This window comes from Cucumis sativus, chromosome 6, assembly GCF_000004075.3.
Source record: "Cucumis sativus cultivar 9930 chromosome 6, Cucumber_9930_V3, whole genome shotgun sequence".
In the NCBI taxonomy this organism is placed as follows: Eukaryota; Viridiplantae; Streptophyta; class Magnoliopsida; order Cucurbitales; family Cucurbitaceae; genus Cucumis; species Cucumis sativus.
In genome coordinates, this window is record NC_026660.2 from 5,086,596 (window position 1) to 5,105,210 (window position 18,615).

Sequence of the window (18,615 nt, forward strand, 5' to 3'; positions counted from 1 at the left end):
TCTCTTTTTCTTTTCTCTAATAAAACTTAAAATATGAAGATTCAAATAATTACAAAAATGTCATTGAACCATAATTAAATTTTAAATTTTAAATTCAAATTGTTGTTAAAAATATATATTCAAATTCAAATTCAAATTGTTATTAAAAATATATATTATTTCTAATTTAATAAATGGCTTTAACAAATTTGAAAATATTGTATATAATAAAATATAATAAATCGTTTAAAATATAATAAATTCAAATTTAAATTAGTGATTGTCATTATTTTAGAGATTAGATTGAGAAATGGTTCAAAATTTCTCAATTTTTTAGGAAAAATATTAATAGATATAAGTTTTATGAATTAAATAAATAAATGTTAACTAATTTGATTTAAATATTAAAAATATGAAAGTTGGTTATGAATTATAGTCATATATATAGGAAATATTGGAAAATTTTTGTCAATCTCGAAAATATCAAATTAGTTTATATTTTTCAAAATTGGTTGGAGTTTGCAAATACACTGTATCTGTATGGTATTTGGTCTCATTATTTGTATAATGCAAATACATTATATATGTAAAACATATATTATCCTACATAAAAGGTATAAACACATATTATACTTCTTGATTCAGATATGCTTAGCAAGGATAATTGGAAATAAAACGCCACAAACAAAATAAAACTACTAATTAAAATAAATATGAATATTAACTAATTGAAAAATAATTATTCGATACCAGAAGAACAATAAATTAATTTTTTAATAAAAATCAACTAAAATAAGTGTATAATCATAATTAGCTCGATTGTAGTGATGAAATATAATGACTCGCGAATGGTTGAAATTCTCATAACCATTTTTTATATTAACCATACAAATAATTTGAAATATAAATCATACGAAAAATATTAAATTAGTTATTGTCTATATTTTAAAAATTAGATTTCATAATATTTGAATTCAAAATATTATGAGATCTAATGAATAAGAAACGGTTGAAAATCTTTTAGCAATTTTTTAGGGAATCTTTATTAAACAGTAATTAAATAAATAAATGTTAATTAAATTGATTTAAATACTAAAAATTCGAAAAATTGTTATGATTTATAAGCATATATTTAGGGGATACAAGGAAAATGTTGTTAATCCAAATTAGTTAATATTTTTTAAAACTAATTGTAGTTTGCAAAAATAAAGTGTATATGTGATTATGTTATTTGACTATCTGAAAACGCCTATTATCCTACTTAAAGGGTATAAATAGGTAAAAAAAATCCAAAAAAACTATGTAACTACCGTTCTGCCAAAATTCTTCATATTTTTCTAACTTGCAGTTTTTAAGTTTGTTATATTAAATTTTACTATTCTCACGCTTATCTATAATGTGAATGGGTAGTAAGTAGGCATGTCAATAATAGCAAATTATGAGTTTTATTTTGGAAAAATTGCAAAAATAATTTTTAATTGTTATAATAGCAAAACATAAAAAATTGAAAATTAAATAAATAAAACAATCCCTCAAATACCCCTATCCAATATAAAAAGTACCATTATTTACCTAAACCTTAAATACATTGTAATTGAAATAACACGTGTTACATACAAAATTTCTAAAAAAAACATAAAGATTAGAAAATTTGTCATTAATGAAAAGCTTCACCTCATGTCTGCAAAATTTAAATTTTATTTCAATATCTAAAAGATACAATTCATTTGAAATGAGTAATTGCAAAATTGAAACACATTCAATCAAAGGGTTTGGCTCTACACCTGTCGAACAACCATAGTCGAAAGCTTCAAGTTGAAAAGGGGAGCATTGTTGATATTATAATAAAGATGAAAAATCATGAAATTATACCATAGAATTCAAAATTTATATACATTTTAGCAAGAAACGCATCGGTGAGTTCGTCTCCTCAAATCGGTGAGTTCTTCATACATTCAAGATTCATTTGAGTTATTCTTTCTTGTTTCCAATAAAAAAAATTATCTTTCACGTTGTGTTTATCTCTTGTCGGCTGTCTCTCTCAATCTCTTTATTTTCTTTTCTCTAATAAGACTTAAAAGAAGAAGATTCAAATAATTGCAAAAATGTAATGGAGGCATAATTAAATTCTAAAATTTAAATTAAAAATGTTATTAAAAATATATATCAAAATTTAAATTTAAATTGTTATTAAAATTATATATTAAAATTTAAGTTAAAACTTTTACTAAAAGTTATATATTATGCGTTATTTAATAAATTTTTTAAAATATAAAAAAAATTAAAAATATTGTATATATATTTGCCATTAGCATAAATCTAGCAACAAAACTGAAAATTTAATTAATTTTTGCCAAATTTGAAGGTTGTTTGCAAAATACACTTCTTGAATAAAAGATACACAATAAATTAATTTTTTAAAATAAAAATGAATCAAAATAAGTGTACAATTTGAAATATAAATTAAAATAACTATCCATTATCTGATAAATTTTTAAAAAATAATTTGAAATATAAATCATATAAAAACAGTGAAGTAGTGAATGTCATTATTTTAGGGATTAGATTTAACAATATTTGAATTCAAAATAGTATGAAATCTAAGGAAAGAGGACCAATTGAAAATCTTTTAGCAACAGGAGAAACATAAGTTTTATGAATTAAATAAATAAATGTTAGTTAATTTTATTTGAATATTAAAGATAAAAAAATTGTTATGAATTATAGACGTGTCGAAAATATATTAAATTAGTTAATATTTTTCAAAAGTTTGCAAATACTCTATATGATATGATATTTGATCTCATTGTTTGTATCGTGCAAATACAAGTAAAGTACGTATTATCCTAACAAATTTGTTGTGAATTGTCCTACATAAAGAGATATAACACAAGTATTATACTTCTTGATTACACATGCATAACAAAGATGATTGAAAATAAAACGTCACATATGGAATAAAACGTCTAATTAAAATAAATATGAATGTTAACGTAATTAAAAAACACAACGTGAAAAATAATTATTTGATACAAGAGGCACAATAAACTATTTTTTTTAATAAAAATAAATCAAAATAGATGTATAATCATAATTAGCACGATTGTAGTGATGATAAAACTTTTTTAAAAATTATTATTAACCATATGTACTCGGTATTATCTGATAATTGTCTTTAAATAACTTGAAATATAAATAGTACGAAATGCTTAATTGATGTTTGTTATTAAGGACATGATGTAATATTTGAAATCAAAATATTATGAAATATAATGATTTGGGAATGGTTGAAATTCTTATAACCATTTTTTTATTAACCATAGGTACTATGTATTATCATATGAAAATAATGAAGCAGTGATTGTCATTGTTTTAGGGATTAGATTTCATAATATTTGAATTCATAATATTATGAAATCTAATGAATGAGGAATGACTGAAATTCTTTTAGCAATTTTGTAGGGAAATTTTTTTTTAAACATGAATTAAATAAATAAATGTTAATTACTTTGATTTAAATACTAAAAAACTGAAATTTGTTATGAATTATAGGCATATCTTTAGGGGATATAGGGGAATCTTGTTAATCCAAATTAGTTAATGTACATTGTATATGTGATTGTATGTTAGTTGCCGTATTTGAAAACACGTATTATCCTACTTATTATAAACGGGTAAAAAATATCCAAAAAAATTATGTAACCATCAGTTTTGCCAAAATTTTTAATATTTTAGATTTACTATTTTTCAATTTGTTATACTAAATTTTGCTATTCTCACCGTATCTCTAGTAAACAACCCTTAACCCGTAAGTATACAACTTTATTTTTTTTAAAAAAAGTGAAGCATATTAATGATTTTTTTAAAAAAAAAAAAGATACGTTGGGGCAGTAGGTGCACCCAGACATTTCCACTAGGTGGACACCTCCCTAGCACCCTCGTCATTCCCACTTTCATTAATATATGAAGAATTAATATAATTACAGAAAAGGACAAAAGCCAAACTACAGTGCGAAAAGCTAAAGGGCTAGAGCTAAGCCCACAACAAAAAGTTAGAAAACATTTAAATTGATAGCCATAGAGGAAGCCCTATAATTTGCAAACATAGAGTATTTGCTAGCCCATAGCCCGAGAGAGAAATGATGTCTTCCCAGAGATCAATGGTAGATTTTTCCTTGTCCTTGAAAATGCCATTATTTCTCTCCAACCATAAGATCCACAACACGGATGCTATAATATTAAAAAATATGATACCTCGTTTGTTGCGTTGTTTTATTTTTATTGAGCAGAGGAAAGAGCATAAGGAAACAACATTTTGTTGTTGGTTTTTCCATCCCAGAAGTTCTTCAAGCTTGTTCCATAGAATTTTGGCAGTATGACAATCAATGAAAATATGATCAATCTCCTTTGAGTGTCTTTTGCATAAAGAACACCAATTTGGACTTATATTGAGAGTTGGAACTTTTCTCTTAAGAATGTCACAAGTGTTAATACAACAATGTAAAAGAGACCATGTGAAAAAACGACATTTCTTGAGGATTTTGGTTTTTCAAAGTTGAGAAAAGGTGTTATCATCAATATTAAAATCATCTATTTGATTCAAGCTAGAAAAGGCTTTCTTAACAGAAGCAATGGAGAATTTACCATTATTCAATTTTCAAGTGGGATAGTCAATACCTCTACTGTCATTTGGGGATTTGAAATGTTGCTTGATTTCATTCCATTGCTGATGTTCACAATTTTGAAGGGGTCTTCTTGGTTTGAAGTCCCAATCCAAAATGTTGCAATTCCACATGTCTTTTACGAAGCTATTTTGGATGGTAGATAAGGCAAATAACCTTGGTTTATATTTGTATATGGGACTGATTTCACACCAAATTCCTTTCCAAAAGGAGAGATTTTCGCCATTGTTTACCGTCCATTTGATCTGAGCATTATACCAGTCGACACCTTTGATAATATTTCTCCAAGGAGCTTTCAAAGAAGTATATTTTCCATATGCAGGCAGCTCTCCAATGAAGGACTTATTATATTTAGCCGTAATAATTTTTTTCCAGAGGGGATCTGCTTCAGTATGGAATCTCCATAGCCATTTGCATAAGAAGGAAAAGTTGGTATCTGTTATTTTATGTATACCAAGACCACCTTTTTCAATAGGAACAATGACTTTGGACCATCTAAGGAGGTGGGTAAGCTTGTCTTCATTTTTGTTCTTTCATAAGAAATCTCTCCAATATTTTTCAATTTTTTTGCAGATGCCAACTGGAGCTTTAAATATCGATAGTTGATATGTGGGCAAACTGATTAGAGTGGATTTAATGAGAGTCATTTTCCCCCCTTTTGAGATATAAGAGAATTTTCGGTTGTTCAATTTCTTATGAATTTTTGCTGTGATATTCTCCCAAAATGATGCTGAAGATGGCTTTCCTCCTAACGGAACTCCAAGGTAAGGAATTGGAAGATACTATTATTTTAGGCCCCAAAGATTACACACAACATCAGTTCTGCAGTTGTCGACATTTATGGGAGATATGGTGGACTTTGATAGATTGAAATTCAGACCAGATGCCGCTTCAAATAAAAAGATGATATTCCTAAAATTTGTTATATATTCATCATTATCTTCAACAAATAAAAGAATATCATCGTCAAAGAGAAGATGTGTGAGGTTAGATTCATTACTGAAGCAGACTCCTTTAATTTTACCTTGTTGTTGAACATGTAGAATCAACCTGTTGAAATAATCCATGGCAAGTACGAATATGAAAGGAGAAAGTGGATCACCTTGTCGTATGCCTCTAGTATATTAATGATAGACTTCTATCTTATGGTTTACTAGTGATATATCAATACTTGTAATATAGTCGATCTGTTAGTGATAGATTTTCTTCATTGATAGACTTTGTCAAACTTTGTTATATTTGTAATTTTTAAAATTATTGTTATATACTTAATTATTTTAAATTTAACTGCTATATTTGCAACTATCTCATCTTAACTTTGTTGATGTATAGAGTTTCTAATTTATTAAATTTTAATACATTTTCCTTTTTAGAAAAAAATAATCATACAGCATAATTTAGACTCTCAAACAAAATTAAAGCTTTGCTGGGTTCCAAGTTGAATTTAAAATCCAAATTTGACATTCAATCTCTTAGCAATCCTGCAATCTAAAATTTAAACGAGTGGTTTTAGCGTTGTGCGTCATCACTCAAAGTGGAAGTGCTTAAGCATAGTTTTCATAATTGAGTCATTGAGAAAGGGGTATATATCTTGTTCAATTCTTTTAAACTTTTCATAACCATATTTTCACATCTAGGAAATTGTTCTCATTGGAATATGATTTTCCTTCACCCGAACTTAGAGTGTTACACTTTACCTAATTACGAGGGATTAAGTGCAACCCGCATATATATATATATATATATATATAACTTTATAATATAGTTTGATGATTTAGATTATGATTCGGTTGAAAAGGATGGAGAAAGCAAGTAGAGTTGATAGTGCTTTTTTGGGCAGATAGTGAAGAAGAAATGAGTAATGAGGAGTAAAGAAGTAGAGCATAAAGCCCAAGAAACAGGGTAACCACACAAAGGGGCGAAGGAAGGGGGGAGATAAGGTTTTGAAAGGACAGACACAGCTTTAAATGAAGTAAAAAGAAATTAAAGGAGGAAATGAAATAATTAATTTGATGTAGCTACAAGTAGAGAAGAAGATATATGATTTGAATTAATAATAATAATAACAATACATCTAATATAATATAGCAGAAAAAAAAATATATACAAATCTATCTATCTTTCTTCCTTTCTTTCTTTCTTTCTCCACTTGGAGACGACAAGATGGTGCAACTTTAATAACTATGCTCGACCTAATAATTCAATGTCAAATAGATATACACAGTGTATATATTGAAAGCAGCCTTCTTTTAACGACTATATAATTATTGGTAGCCTGGTACGTACTTTCTATGCACCAATTTGCATGCAAATATATCCCTATTTTTCATCTACATCTCTCTGCCTCAAACCCAACTCATCAATACTCAATTCAATTCAAACTTCAATATTCACCTTCACATTCAATGCCATTTTTTATTTGCTGATTTATTAAACTATATATAAGAGGAGTTTTAACTCTTATAATGAACTCATTTTCCTTCCCAATCAAATATTGAATTATACTGGTTGGCCTTCAAAAAAAGTTTCTCCTCATCACTCTTCTGCCCATAAGGTAACACCAATAATAAAAGTAGAAGTAGAGTAAAATAATAATAATAATAATATGCTGGGAAATAAATAACCCTAAAAGTGGGGTGAAGAAATAAAAGGTTACAGTTCTCTTAACCAATTGACTAAATGTGTGGATATTTAAAACTTGATTGCAAGAAAACAAAGGCAAAAGGTATCTCATCATGCCAAGTGATAAGACTTTGAAAGTGAAGTGGGAAAAGGATTGGTAATAGTGTGACCTTTGAAGAAAAAATAAAATAAAGCTATATATTCTTTCTTTAAATGGAAAATTCTAACCCAACTTACCCTTTCTAGGGTTAGTGTCCTTTCTTTTTTTAAATTTTTAACTGTGGTTGAAGTGAAAAATTGGACCCATTCAGTTTGTACTTAAAACCCTAAATTGAAATTACCATATCCCCCACTCCCACTATTTTCCTATTCCTACTCTCTTTGTGGTAATTTTTGGGTCTTTTCTTTTTTGTAGTTCAAGCCATGTGGGTGGGTAAACTTTGGGTATTCATATCAATTGTGTAGATCAGGACATTTCGGTTTGGAATTCCTTTTTTTTTTTTTCTCAATGAACTACAAATTAAACGTGTAAAACCATATTCATGTTACATGATAAAATGGTAATTTATCTTGATTTTAGATATTACACCCGTTCTTTTCATTCTTCAAAATACTTGAAAAATCTTATAAATTAGCGAAATAAGATAGTACAATCATGGAACGATCGTGAATTAAGCAAAGTTAGATAGCACATTTTGATAGTTGCCGATAACATTTAAATCATTGATTGATGTAAAAGATGTAGATTTATGAATGAACACAAATTTTATATATATATATATATATATATATATATATATATATATATATATATATATATATATATATATATATATATATATAATCTAACATATACTTAGAAACAATTAACTGCGATGATGCATATATGAAATTTACTTTTGAACCTAGTGTGTGCTTGGATTTCATATTCGAAATACATGTAAATACAACCTTTGTTTGAATTGTTAGATTGAAACATGCATGGAAATGGAATTAGATTGTGTATTCATGAAAAAGAAAAATGAAAAAGTAGCTAGTGATTTTTGTAGCATATAAGAAGTTAGAACAAAATTGTAGGGAAAAGGTCTGTATAATAGTTATGTATGGGACCAGAAGAGAAATATATTTTAGAATACACTGTTTTGTTTGTCAGAATCATAATATGATAAAAACATATATCTTTTTGGCTTTTAATCTAAACAAAACAAGGCGCCAACATCAACAATCTCTCCAAAAGGAATCGACTATGCACATTAATATCATATTTTCTTCTCTCCCTATGTTTCTCTTTCAATATATATTCACCAATTGTTAAAGTATCATTTGTATGTTTCTTAGTTCCATGCATGAAAAACTTGCATTAAACCAGTGCATGCATAAAAAAGAGTGTGAGCGAAAATATATGTCAAAGAATGGAATGAATGGAAAGAAAAAGTGTAGATTAAATTGAAGTTTGAAGATGTAAAGGATTAGATAAGAGAGAGAGAGAGAGAGGAAAAAGAAAGGTTTGTAATGTCAATTTGGGCACGTTGGTTGTGGCAGATATATGTGATTGAATCAGAAGGGAAAAGCAAACACCCCCCCTGCCCCTGTGGGGCTCTACGGCCCTCACCTCTCCTCATCTACTACCACATTAAATATTATTGATCCCATAATATACACCAATATTTTTAGAAAGCAAGAGTAGGGTATTTTTAATAATAATAATAATATATTTAGGGTAAAACCAATTGTAAAGAATATTAATAAATGTAAAATTTATAAATTGGTATGAATTTATTTATGGATATTAAAATTGGCAGTGGTATATACCTAAGTTGACAAATGAAAATGAGATATAGCCGTGTTTCACTATGTTTGTTTGTTATTTATTTGAAATTGAAATGTGATTACCAAATGTAAACCATTTTTTTTGAAGGAGGGTGCAGATACTGACAATTCAACAACCAATTGAATTGAGAGAGTACAATAGTAATTAAGAAAAAGGGGTTGTGGGCTTGTGGCGGGTTATAAAGGGAAGCCACGTGATTTAATGACATTGAAGGAATTCTTTTCTTTTTTTAAAAAAAAAATACATGGTGTACTAATTTGGTACTGAGTCTGAAGCATTTTTCTACTTCCAAATTATAATGGAGTGTAATAAAATCAAAATATGTTGGTGTTGGATGCATAATCGATCTCTTCTTTTTGTCCCATAAATTAATGAGACTAAAGTAAATGAAAGGTGGAGATTCCCAATATTTGATATACAATATAATAGGGAAGGAGAAGGGAGAAGGGAGAAGGAGAAGAAGGGGTTTGGAAGTGGAAATAATGAAAAGGAGGAAAAGGCCGAAGGGGAGGGGTTGAGTGGAAGCCTGCTTTCCCCGCATCTGATGTAAAATGTGTATGTAACCTTGTTTTATCCGAAAGGAAGAGAGATGATATAGAGAGGAATGACATTGGAAGATGCTCTGAATAATATGCCCCACTTCCTTTTTCTTTTTTTCCCTTCTAAATCATCCAAATTCAATTCTATTCTTTTCTATCTTTTTCATTGGATATCCTACCCAGAATTATGTTCTCAAAATCATTTCTGATATATTCATTTTTTTAAAAGAAAAAATAACTTATTACATAAGAAAGTTAATTAATTACAAAATTTAGGACTAGCAGCTTAGCTAGCATAGACGATCAGATGCTTCCCAACATGCCTACTCATGTTCACATTGTTATTTATTACTGAATCTTTCCGTTGAACTAGTGAGATATTTTTTTCTTAAATGAGAAAGCTTTGGGAGGTTGCATCCTTTACAATTATGGGTCTATTTAAAAAAAAAAAAAAAATGAAACTACAAAATACAAATATATAAAGAATTAATGAAAAAGGTAAAGCCTACCCATAAGTTCAAATATCCCCAAAAGAAACCTATTATTCCATGCGGCAATAATAATGTTGGGATGGGCCATCACGGTCCAATTTCAAAAGTTTGCAATTGTCAGGGACTAACTATGCTCAAATTATTTTCAACTAAATCAATTTTACAACCTTTCAAACTTTCATATATACAAATTTCTGTTATTTCATTTTTTCTTTTAATATATATATTATTCTTTCTGAACTCTTTCTATATGGTATTACAGTCAAAACTTCAAACTAGTTTTTACTATAAACACTGACTAGCTTTAAATGAAAATGAGTTAAAACATTACATTTTTATTTATCTGAGTGTAAAGTTTAATATGAAGCAAACATGAGACGTGATTCAATATGTACACATATATATTTGGCGACATTTGTGGTGTACCTCGAAATACCAAAAATGTCATAGAAAAAAAAAGGGGGGGCTGTCCATGCCAAATTTCGCAAGAAAAATGAGATAATGCCATGTTAGGTATGGTAGTGCCATAATATTCTGTATTGTTTGTGTATATCCTTCATTCAAGTACTCAAACACGAACACAACGTCATTCTGCTTCCCCCATCCCAATTAGGTGCTTCAAAATTTCATTTCCATGGATTTCAAGCTTCTTAAAGAAATTTGGTTTTATCATTTATTTAATTCCTATATATTTGAAATAAATTGTGTGTTTTCTGATTTGTATGCAGTTACAAATCTTAGAACATAAAAATAGATAGGATAGAACTTTTAAGGAAATTCAGAATCTTAGCCTTATTTGAATAATTATAGTTTTAATAAAGCAGTGTACTATGAAAATTAAATAGTTGTTATGATAGAATAATGTATATCGTTTTATCTTGCATATATTTGGGCACATGGAGAAACAGGGTGTTGTCATTTCATTGACAAAAGCTGTGAATGGGATTGCATTATTATTATTATTATTATTATTATTATTATTATTATTATTATTATTATTTATAGATTATTCTATACCAATTCACGCTTATTCTTATTTTTTTTCAAAAAGGAAAAAAAAAAAAAGGTTTTGATAATAATGATATATTTGCATTTGAAATTAAATAACAATACGTGTGTTTAAGTTAGTGGTATGGGGAAAGGAAATTAGGGCCCCTTAAGCCTCGTTCTCAAACGTTTCATTGTTCTTTATCTTTTTATGCTGACCTTAGCTTATTGCCTTTTGCACATGAAATCTACTCAGAAATTATTCTTTTAAAAATTCCTTTATTTACCAACTTATATATGCAAATAATGGTAATATATCATGCCCTTCAAGATGTTTGACAATAAGTTGATTCATTATGTTTCCCATAAAAAAAAAAAAAAAACAATAACAGTTTTAAAACAAAATAGATTTAATTCCAACTAAGTATGCTAAACCCAAATTTAATAAATTACTTTCTAAAAAGGGAATTATCAAAAATAAAAAAATTGACAAAATATTTATCATTAAAAAGAAAAAGTAAGTGTAATTAATTTTCTGTAAATAGTTATTTTTTTCCATTTTTCAAAAACCCTTCTTAAAAAAATTGATGGAAGAGTGGAAAAATGTTTTGAGCTACCTTTTAATTAATAATAAATAATAAAAATATATGAAGAGCTTGAATCTGATAATAATAATGACTGTTTCGAAATATATACATGTAATGATATATATACTTTTTAATTATTTGTGAATATTTTGAAACTTCATTTCTTCCTCTATTTTATTACTGTGCATATAGCAGACACACCCTTTTCTAGCCTTCTCTAATTGTACACGTCTTTCCATAAATATTCATTTTCAGAGAAGCTTTATATTTATTTTTCTTTCGTCATTAATTTTTAGGCAAGAAATCATTAACAAGGATTCCTTAAAAAAGAAATAAACAAATAACAAAGGTTTTTATGGTCAATTACTCTTAAATAAATGACATTAACAAAGTATATGTAGGAGGTTTCATACTTGGTTAATGGGAGCATAGTTCAACAGTACTAATTGAGTTGTACTATTTCTCTACAAGCAGTGAAAACAAATTTAATGAATTTCATATATTATTGTTACATGCATGTTTTATAGTTCAGTGAATGGAAAAGAGAAGTTTTTAAAGATATAGTTAGGGGGAGAAGTAATTAAAAGATTAAAGTGCATGCATATATTGGGACATTATTATATTTAAAATAAAAAGGTTAAAATGGTAAGATTAACTAAAATTTAAAGCTGAAATTGAAAGTTAGAATTTTGAGAAGCGAGGGGTTAAAAGAAAAGATGAATGAAAGAATAGAGAAGAGAAATAATAGATGAAAAGGGTAGTGAAGGGGGCGGGGGAATGGAGGGTTGTCATGATATAAGTGGAAGGGTGTGTGTGGGATAGAAAGGGGTAATGATCCAAATACCAAAATTTGATATACCAATACACACACTACAGTACACTTAGCTAATACTACTCTTTACATATATACATATATATATATATATATATATATATATATATATATATATATATATATATATATATAAAATTAAATATATAATTAAATTAATTAATAAATTTTCTCTCAACTGATCTAAATATAAAACAACAGATGAGGGAAGGAGGAAGAGGGCGAGAGAGAGAGAGAGAGAGAGAGAGAGAGAGAAATTAGGTCACCAAAATAAAAAGGAAGGGGATAATATATAATTTGGAGGTGTTGAAGAAGTGGGGAAGGTAAGGGGGTTTCCTTTCCTTTCCATTTTGTTGTAGAATATAATAAGAGATCTTCGTAAGTAATTTTGAAACATATATATTTTTGTAAAGAAAAATGGGAAGAGGAAGAGTGGAACTGAAGAGAATAGAGAACAAAATCAACCGCCAAGTTACATTCTCAAAGAGAAGAAACGGACTCCTAAAAAAAGCTTATGAACTCTCTGTTCTATGTGATGCCGAAGTTGCTTTGATCATCTTCTCCACTCGAGGCAAGCTCTACGAATTCGGCAGTGCTGGGTATTCTCTTTTCGTTTACTTTTTTTTTTTTTTTTTCCTTCTTTTATTTTCACGCAATATTTATTTATTTATTTATTTTTGTTTCATCAATTTGGATAAACACCCCCTCCTCCTGCCCTTCTCGCAGTTTTCATTTTTTGGGCAAAATTTGATCTGTCTTCGTCTTCTTCTTCTTCTTTCAGACCTGATCTGTGTATAAATATCAAAACTTTAGGGTTTTTAATTCGTTTCCTCTTGCTCATCCAAAGTACCCCCTCCCCCCTTTTTTGTCTCGTTTTCTTTTCACCCTTTAATCCTTTGGTAATTAATGAGATCTCCATTATTATTATATATATTTAACTGGGTTTTGGTTTGTGTGTGTGTGTTAGTACTTCCAAAACATTGGAGCGATACCAACGGTGTTGCTTCTCTCCTCAACACAATTTTGCTGAACGAGAAACCCAGGTTTTGCTTCTAATTCCTTTCTTTTTTTAAAAAACAAACTTTTCACACCATGTCTATATGTATGTGTATATATATATATATTGCTTTGTTTCTAGATGTCTTTTCTTCAACTCAACATCTCTCTACCCTCTAATTTTTCTTTTTCGCCCTTTCTAATTTGCTTTCCTTTACCGGCCTCAAATTTCATTCTTCAAAAAAATCTCTCTCTCTCTCTCTCTCCCTCTTTCTCTCTCTCTCTCTCCCTCTTTTATTTTTAAATATTTTGCTAACAAGCATAATACGTTTTGAAATACTACTTTTTCATATATATATAGATCCTAAAATGTTAATATAGTGTAAGTAGAAGATCAAATATATTTTAAAATTTAAACAAAGAAAACAGAAAACAAATCAAACCAACTAGGCTGGAATTAGGAATTTATAATACGTGTTTTTTTTATAAAAAAATATTTATTATCAATATATTTATCCTTTTGATTTTCTTAACTACGAAATTTATCTCGAAAACATTCTTTTAAAATAAAAAAAAATTTAACCAAAATACTAAAAACCTAGTTGTTAAAATATAACCTAGACTTCAAAATGCCGTTGAAATTTATATAGAAAATGAATACTTTTTTTAAAAAAAATATTGAACCCTAATGACTCAAATCACAACCCATTATGGAAGGGAAACCCTTAAAACACATTTATTTAGACCTTTTTTTTTTCTTCCAAATGTCTGACTACTTAGCGTGGTCAAGATTGCAAGTTTATTTCTATTGTACTTCAAAATTAAAATGTTTCAAATATATATATATATATATATATTTATGAACTTAGAAAGTCAATCAAAATAGAAAATAGTTGAAGTACGGTTTAGTTAAGATTAGGAACGACATAACCCATAGCCCTATTCTTTCATACACAATAGACTATTAATGTTTGTAATTAGTAAGGTAGAAAGAAATATGGTGACATTGTATATGTGTATGTATGTCTGCTAAAATGGTGTTTAATTTAATCACACAACAATTTATTATATAATTTGCAGAATTGGTTCCAGGAGATCTCAAAACTGAAAGCTAAATATGAATCTCTTTGTCGCACTCACAGGTTAAACAAATCTCTCTAAACTCTTCATATTTGTGTGTATAAGTTATTGATTAAAGTATATATGGATTATTATTTGAAGGCTGTAATATTAATATTAATAATAATAATAATAATATAAATTGTTTGAAGAAATATAGGCATTTGCTTGGGGAAGATCTAGGACCATTGAGTGTAAAGGAGCTCCAAAACCTTGAGAAGCAACTTGAAGCAGCCCTTTCTCAAGCTAGACAAAGGAAGGTACCTTTCTTTAACTCATTTTACTAAACTTCTCTCTCTTTCCCATTCTTTTTATTCTCTAATTTTCACTTCAAAACTAACATCTTACTTTTTCCTTCATATATAAAACCATTTTCTTGGATTTTGCTTTTTCAGTATTTGTGCTTACTCTCACCGTTTCATATTTTCTATGTTGCCATTTTAATACTAAACCAATTTCCTTCTCATTATTTCACATTTCCTATGTTGCTACTTTTCTATGCTCTCCCTTTGTGCCTTCGTAGAGATGATGAGGGTATGCTCTTTCTTTGTGCCTTCGTAGAGATGATGAGGATGCTAACAAACTATACTTCATGTCAATTTCAAAAAAAAAAAAAAAGTTACTATACCAATCTCTAATAAAACACTGAAACTAGTTTTTTAATTTATAAAAAATTAGCTTTGGTTTTGAAACACTCTTAAAATATAATGTGTACCACAAACCATAGAAAGTAGAAACAAATTGATGGGAGTGGTATTAATAAAAAAAAAAAAAAAAAAATCAAAAGATTATCAAGCAGAATTTTAATCTTAAAAGTTTTGAAGATTGATCAAAAGAACTTCTATAATTCTGTTTATCAATACAATTTCAAGTGTTTTTATCTTGATTTGTTTCAAATTTCAAATATTTGACATTAAGTCTCTTAAATTAGGAGGCCAAAAATCATATTAATCATCATTTTTCTTAATTATTTAACTGACAGTACTCGATGTATGTTTTTCGAAACCTAAGTAATCACTTACTAGACCTGTAGTTTTAAATAAATAGTTGTGGAGGTAGACATATGCACATCAAATGATTGAACAAAAACTTGTCTCTTTTAGATTTCTTTTAGTTCATTCATTTTTATATATATAGAATAAACTAACCAAAACCTAAATATGAATCTTGTGTGGACATTTCTTTCCAAATTTTGAAAAATAATAATAATAATAAATATCAATATTTAAGTTTTTTTTTTTAGTTTACTGGAATTTGAGTTATAATACTGTTATATGATCGCAGACCCAGATTATGATTGAACAGATGGAAAATCTGCGCAAAAAGGTAATGCAGATTTAATATTAAAAACTTCACCTTTTGGCTTTTCTGCAACAAAACATTTAACCTACAACTTATCAAATTATCATCATTATTTTAGTAGATCACTTTATTAATTTGAAGATGGATGAGATTTGCTGTTCTTTGCATGTCGAACTATTTTTTTTTTCATTGTTAGCCTGATTTAAAATAAAAAAGATATTGAGTTACCCAACTTTATGAAATACAACACGATGGAAACTATAACTTTTAAAAACAAAAACTATTCAAATCAATAATAAAACAAACGCCTTAAGACATTTTACACACTATGAACAAAGTAATAATACTTATTAGTTATTCGATATTTTTATGATAGGATAGAAATATTATTTCACTCTTATATTATATCATGTTGAATAATCCACCAACATGTGAAATATCAATATAAATATAAATGTTTTACATAGACTACATTTTATCATTAGTCACGTTATTCTTTTGTATACAAAGCTTACGCTAATTTGTTAATGTTAAATATACAAATTATTATGGAGTTCACAAGGAATTGTTTTGAGCTTGGTGGACACGAATGAAAATTACCGCAATTCTACATTCATTGAAGTTCTTAATTTAATAATCTTTTGAAAGATCAGAGGAGAAATCGTAATTGAATTTTTTAAAAAGAAGAAATCAAACTCGAGGTGGGTGGTTGGGTTCATACGCCTCACATATTTTAACTCAATATATCTATTATCAAAAGAAAATAGAATACTTGCATGTGTGTCTGGAAGTAACTCTACATTTATGTATTTCTTTTATAATAACAATGTTGTTATAATGTGATAATGTAAATGACAGGAGCGTCAACTTGGGATCCTCAACAGGGAGCTTAAGCTCAAGGTCTTTACCCTATAAATATTTTTGTCCAGTTTGTTCTTCTTTTTTTGTTAATGTTATATATATATATATATATATATATATATATATATATATATATGCGTGTGTATGTATAAGATTAATTAATTAGCTTATATGTTTGTGGTTGGGATGATATAATATAGCTGGAAGCAGAGGGACAAAATGTTAGAGGGATAGAAAGTTTTTGGAGCTGTGGATCAGGCTCCGGGCATCCCAACAACAACTTTCCATTGCATCATCCTTTACAACCTGACCCTATCGATTGCCAACACCAACCCCTTTTACAAATCGGGTATCTCTAAAATCCCTACTCCCTGTTTCTAGTTTTTTTTATAAAATACTCCCTAAAGTTCTTTTTTTGGCCGCCTAATGTGTCGTGTGTTTATCATAACTCCTAAGTTACTGTTACACAAATTCAAATTTAATTATGACCCAAATATTGTTATTAGTAGTATTATTATTATTGCCTCCTAAACAACGATTTTGGATTATTTGATGTTTTGAGCAATCTACCTATGTGTCTGTCATAATTTATTTATTGATATTGATAATTTTGGACAAACACAGGTACCAGAATTATTTCTCAGAAGAGGGGCCATCTCATGTCCAAAAGACCATGACATGTGAGACAAACTTCATACAAGGATGGGTTATTTGAATTTGCTTTTCATAAAACAAAATAAAATTTAAAAAAAAAACAAAAAAAAAAAAAACAAACAAACATATATACAACTTTAATAACATAGTATTTTTCTTTTCCTTTTCTCATGAATGTTTGGACTACTATATCATTATTGTCTATATTTCCTCTGTTTTAAAATATATTGGTGTTTGTTTTGGTAATGTGCTTTAATATATTAGCTCTTACCCCTAACAGCTTCCCACATATCATATTTATTACTTCAGCCATTCAATCCCAATTCCCATTTCATTTGCTTTTTAATCCTTCAAATACCTTTATTTCCCCTTTTCTTCCTAATTATTCCCATTATTCATTTTACTGAGTTCATAGTTACATACGTTACGTTGATCTCCATATTTTTATTAGTTTTACTATTTCTTTATGGCTATCTTTAAGTTTTATTTCGTTAATTTTGATTTTCGTATGTCCATTTTGTAGATTATGAATCCTTTAAAAGTTAATTATCTAAAAACTATATGTGAACATGACTGCTGTGTGTTGATAAAGCAGAGATAATGGTTGGGGGGTAAAATTAGATTATAACACTCTGCTTTTTACCATATTAATTAAAGGTGAAAATTTGGTGCTTAGGTTTTAGTCCCAACCACAACCAAGAGTTATGACCATGAACAAATTCCTTATGATTGATCTTTATATTGACGATAGAGCAGGATTCTTAATTTCGAATATACTACATGTGAACATTTACTGATAAATTTTTAATAAACAATGTAATTGTGATTAAAATAAAAAGTTTTCCTTAGTTTCCTTAATAAATTATTTTAACTGTAATACGCAAGTTTGTTGAAAAATGGTACACTCCAACAACATACATAATACATATATATAGATATAGATGATGTCCAAAAGTGTTATCATAGTAATGTTGAAAATGAAATATCATTAATTTGGAAAAATAGACATCTCTATAAAGATTCATTCATTATTTCCAAAATCCTTTTTGAAGACCAATTGGCATTAGAGAGAGAGAGAGAGGAATGGACAATGAGAAATTATTTTTAACGTTCGCCAAAAACGGGAAGAAAAA

The 18,615-nt window shown here is 28.0% G+C and overlaps 1 protein-coding gene across 2 annotated transcripts; it reads left to right on the forward strand.

Moving 5' to 3' along the window:
* The first annotated feature begins 12,736 nt into the window (after positions 1-12,736).
* LOC101219421 (agamous-like MADS-box protein MADS3) lies at positions 12,737-17,759 on the forward strand. Of its 2 annotated transcripts, XM_011658387.2 has the most exons (9): positions 12,737-12,873; positions 12,964-13,149; positions 13,518-13,593; positions 14,627-14,688; positions 14,826-14,925; positions 15,950-15,991; positions 16,826-16,867; positions 17,029-17,177; positions 17,453-17,759. In XM_011658387.2, exons 2-9 carry the CDS (start codon positions 12,968-12,970, stop codon positions 17,541-17,543), a joined length of 744 nt encoding a protein of 247 aa, XP_011656689.1. In that variant the 5' UTR covers positions 12,737-12,873; positions 12,964-12,967; the 3' UTR covers positions 17,544-17,759. The 2 variants fall into 2 exon arrangements, with proteins under 2 accessions (XP_011656689.1, XP_011656687.1); XM_011658385.2 differs by having other exon boundaries at positions 12,771-13,149.
* The last annotated feature ends 856 nt before the right edge of the window (positions 17,760-18,615 follow it).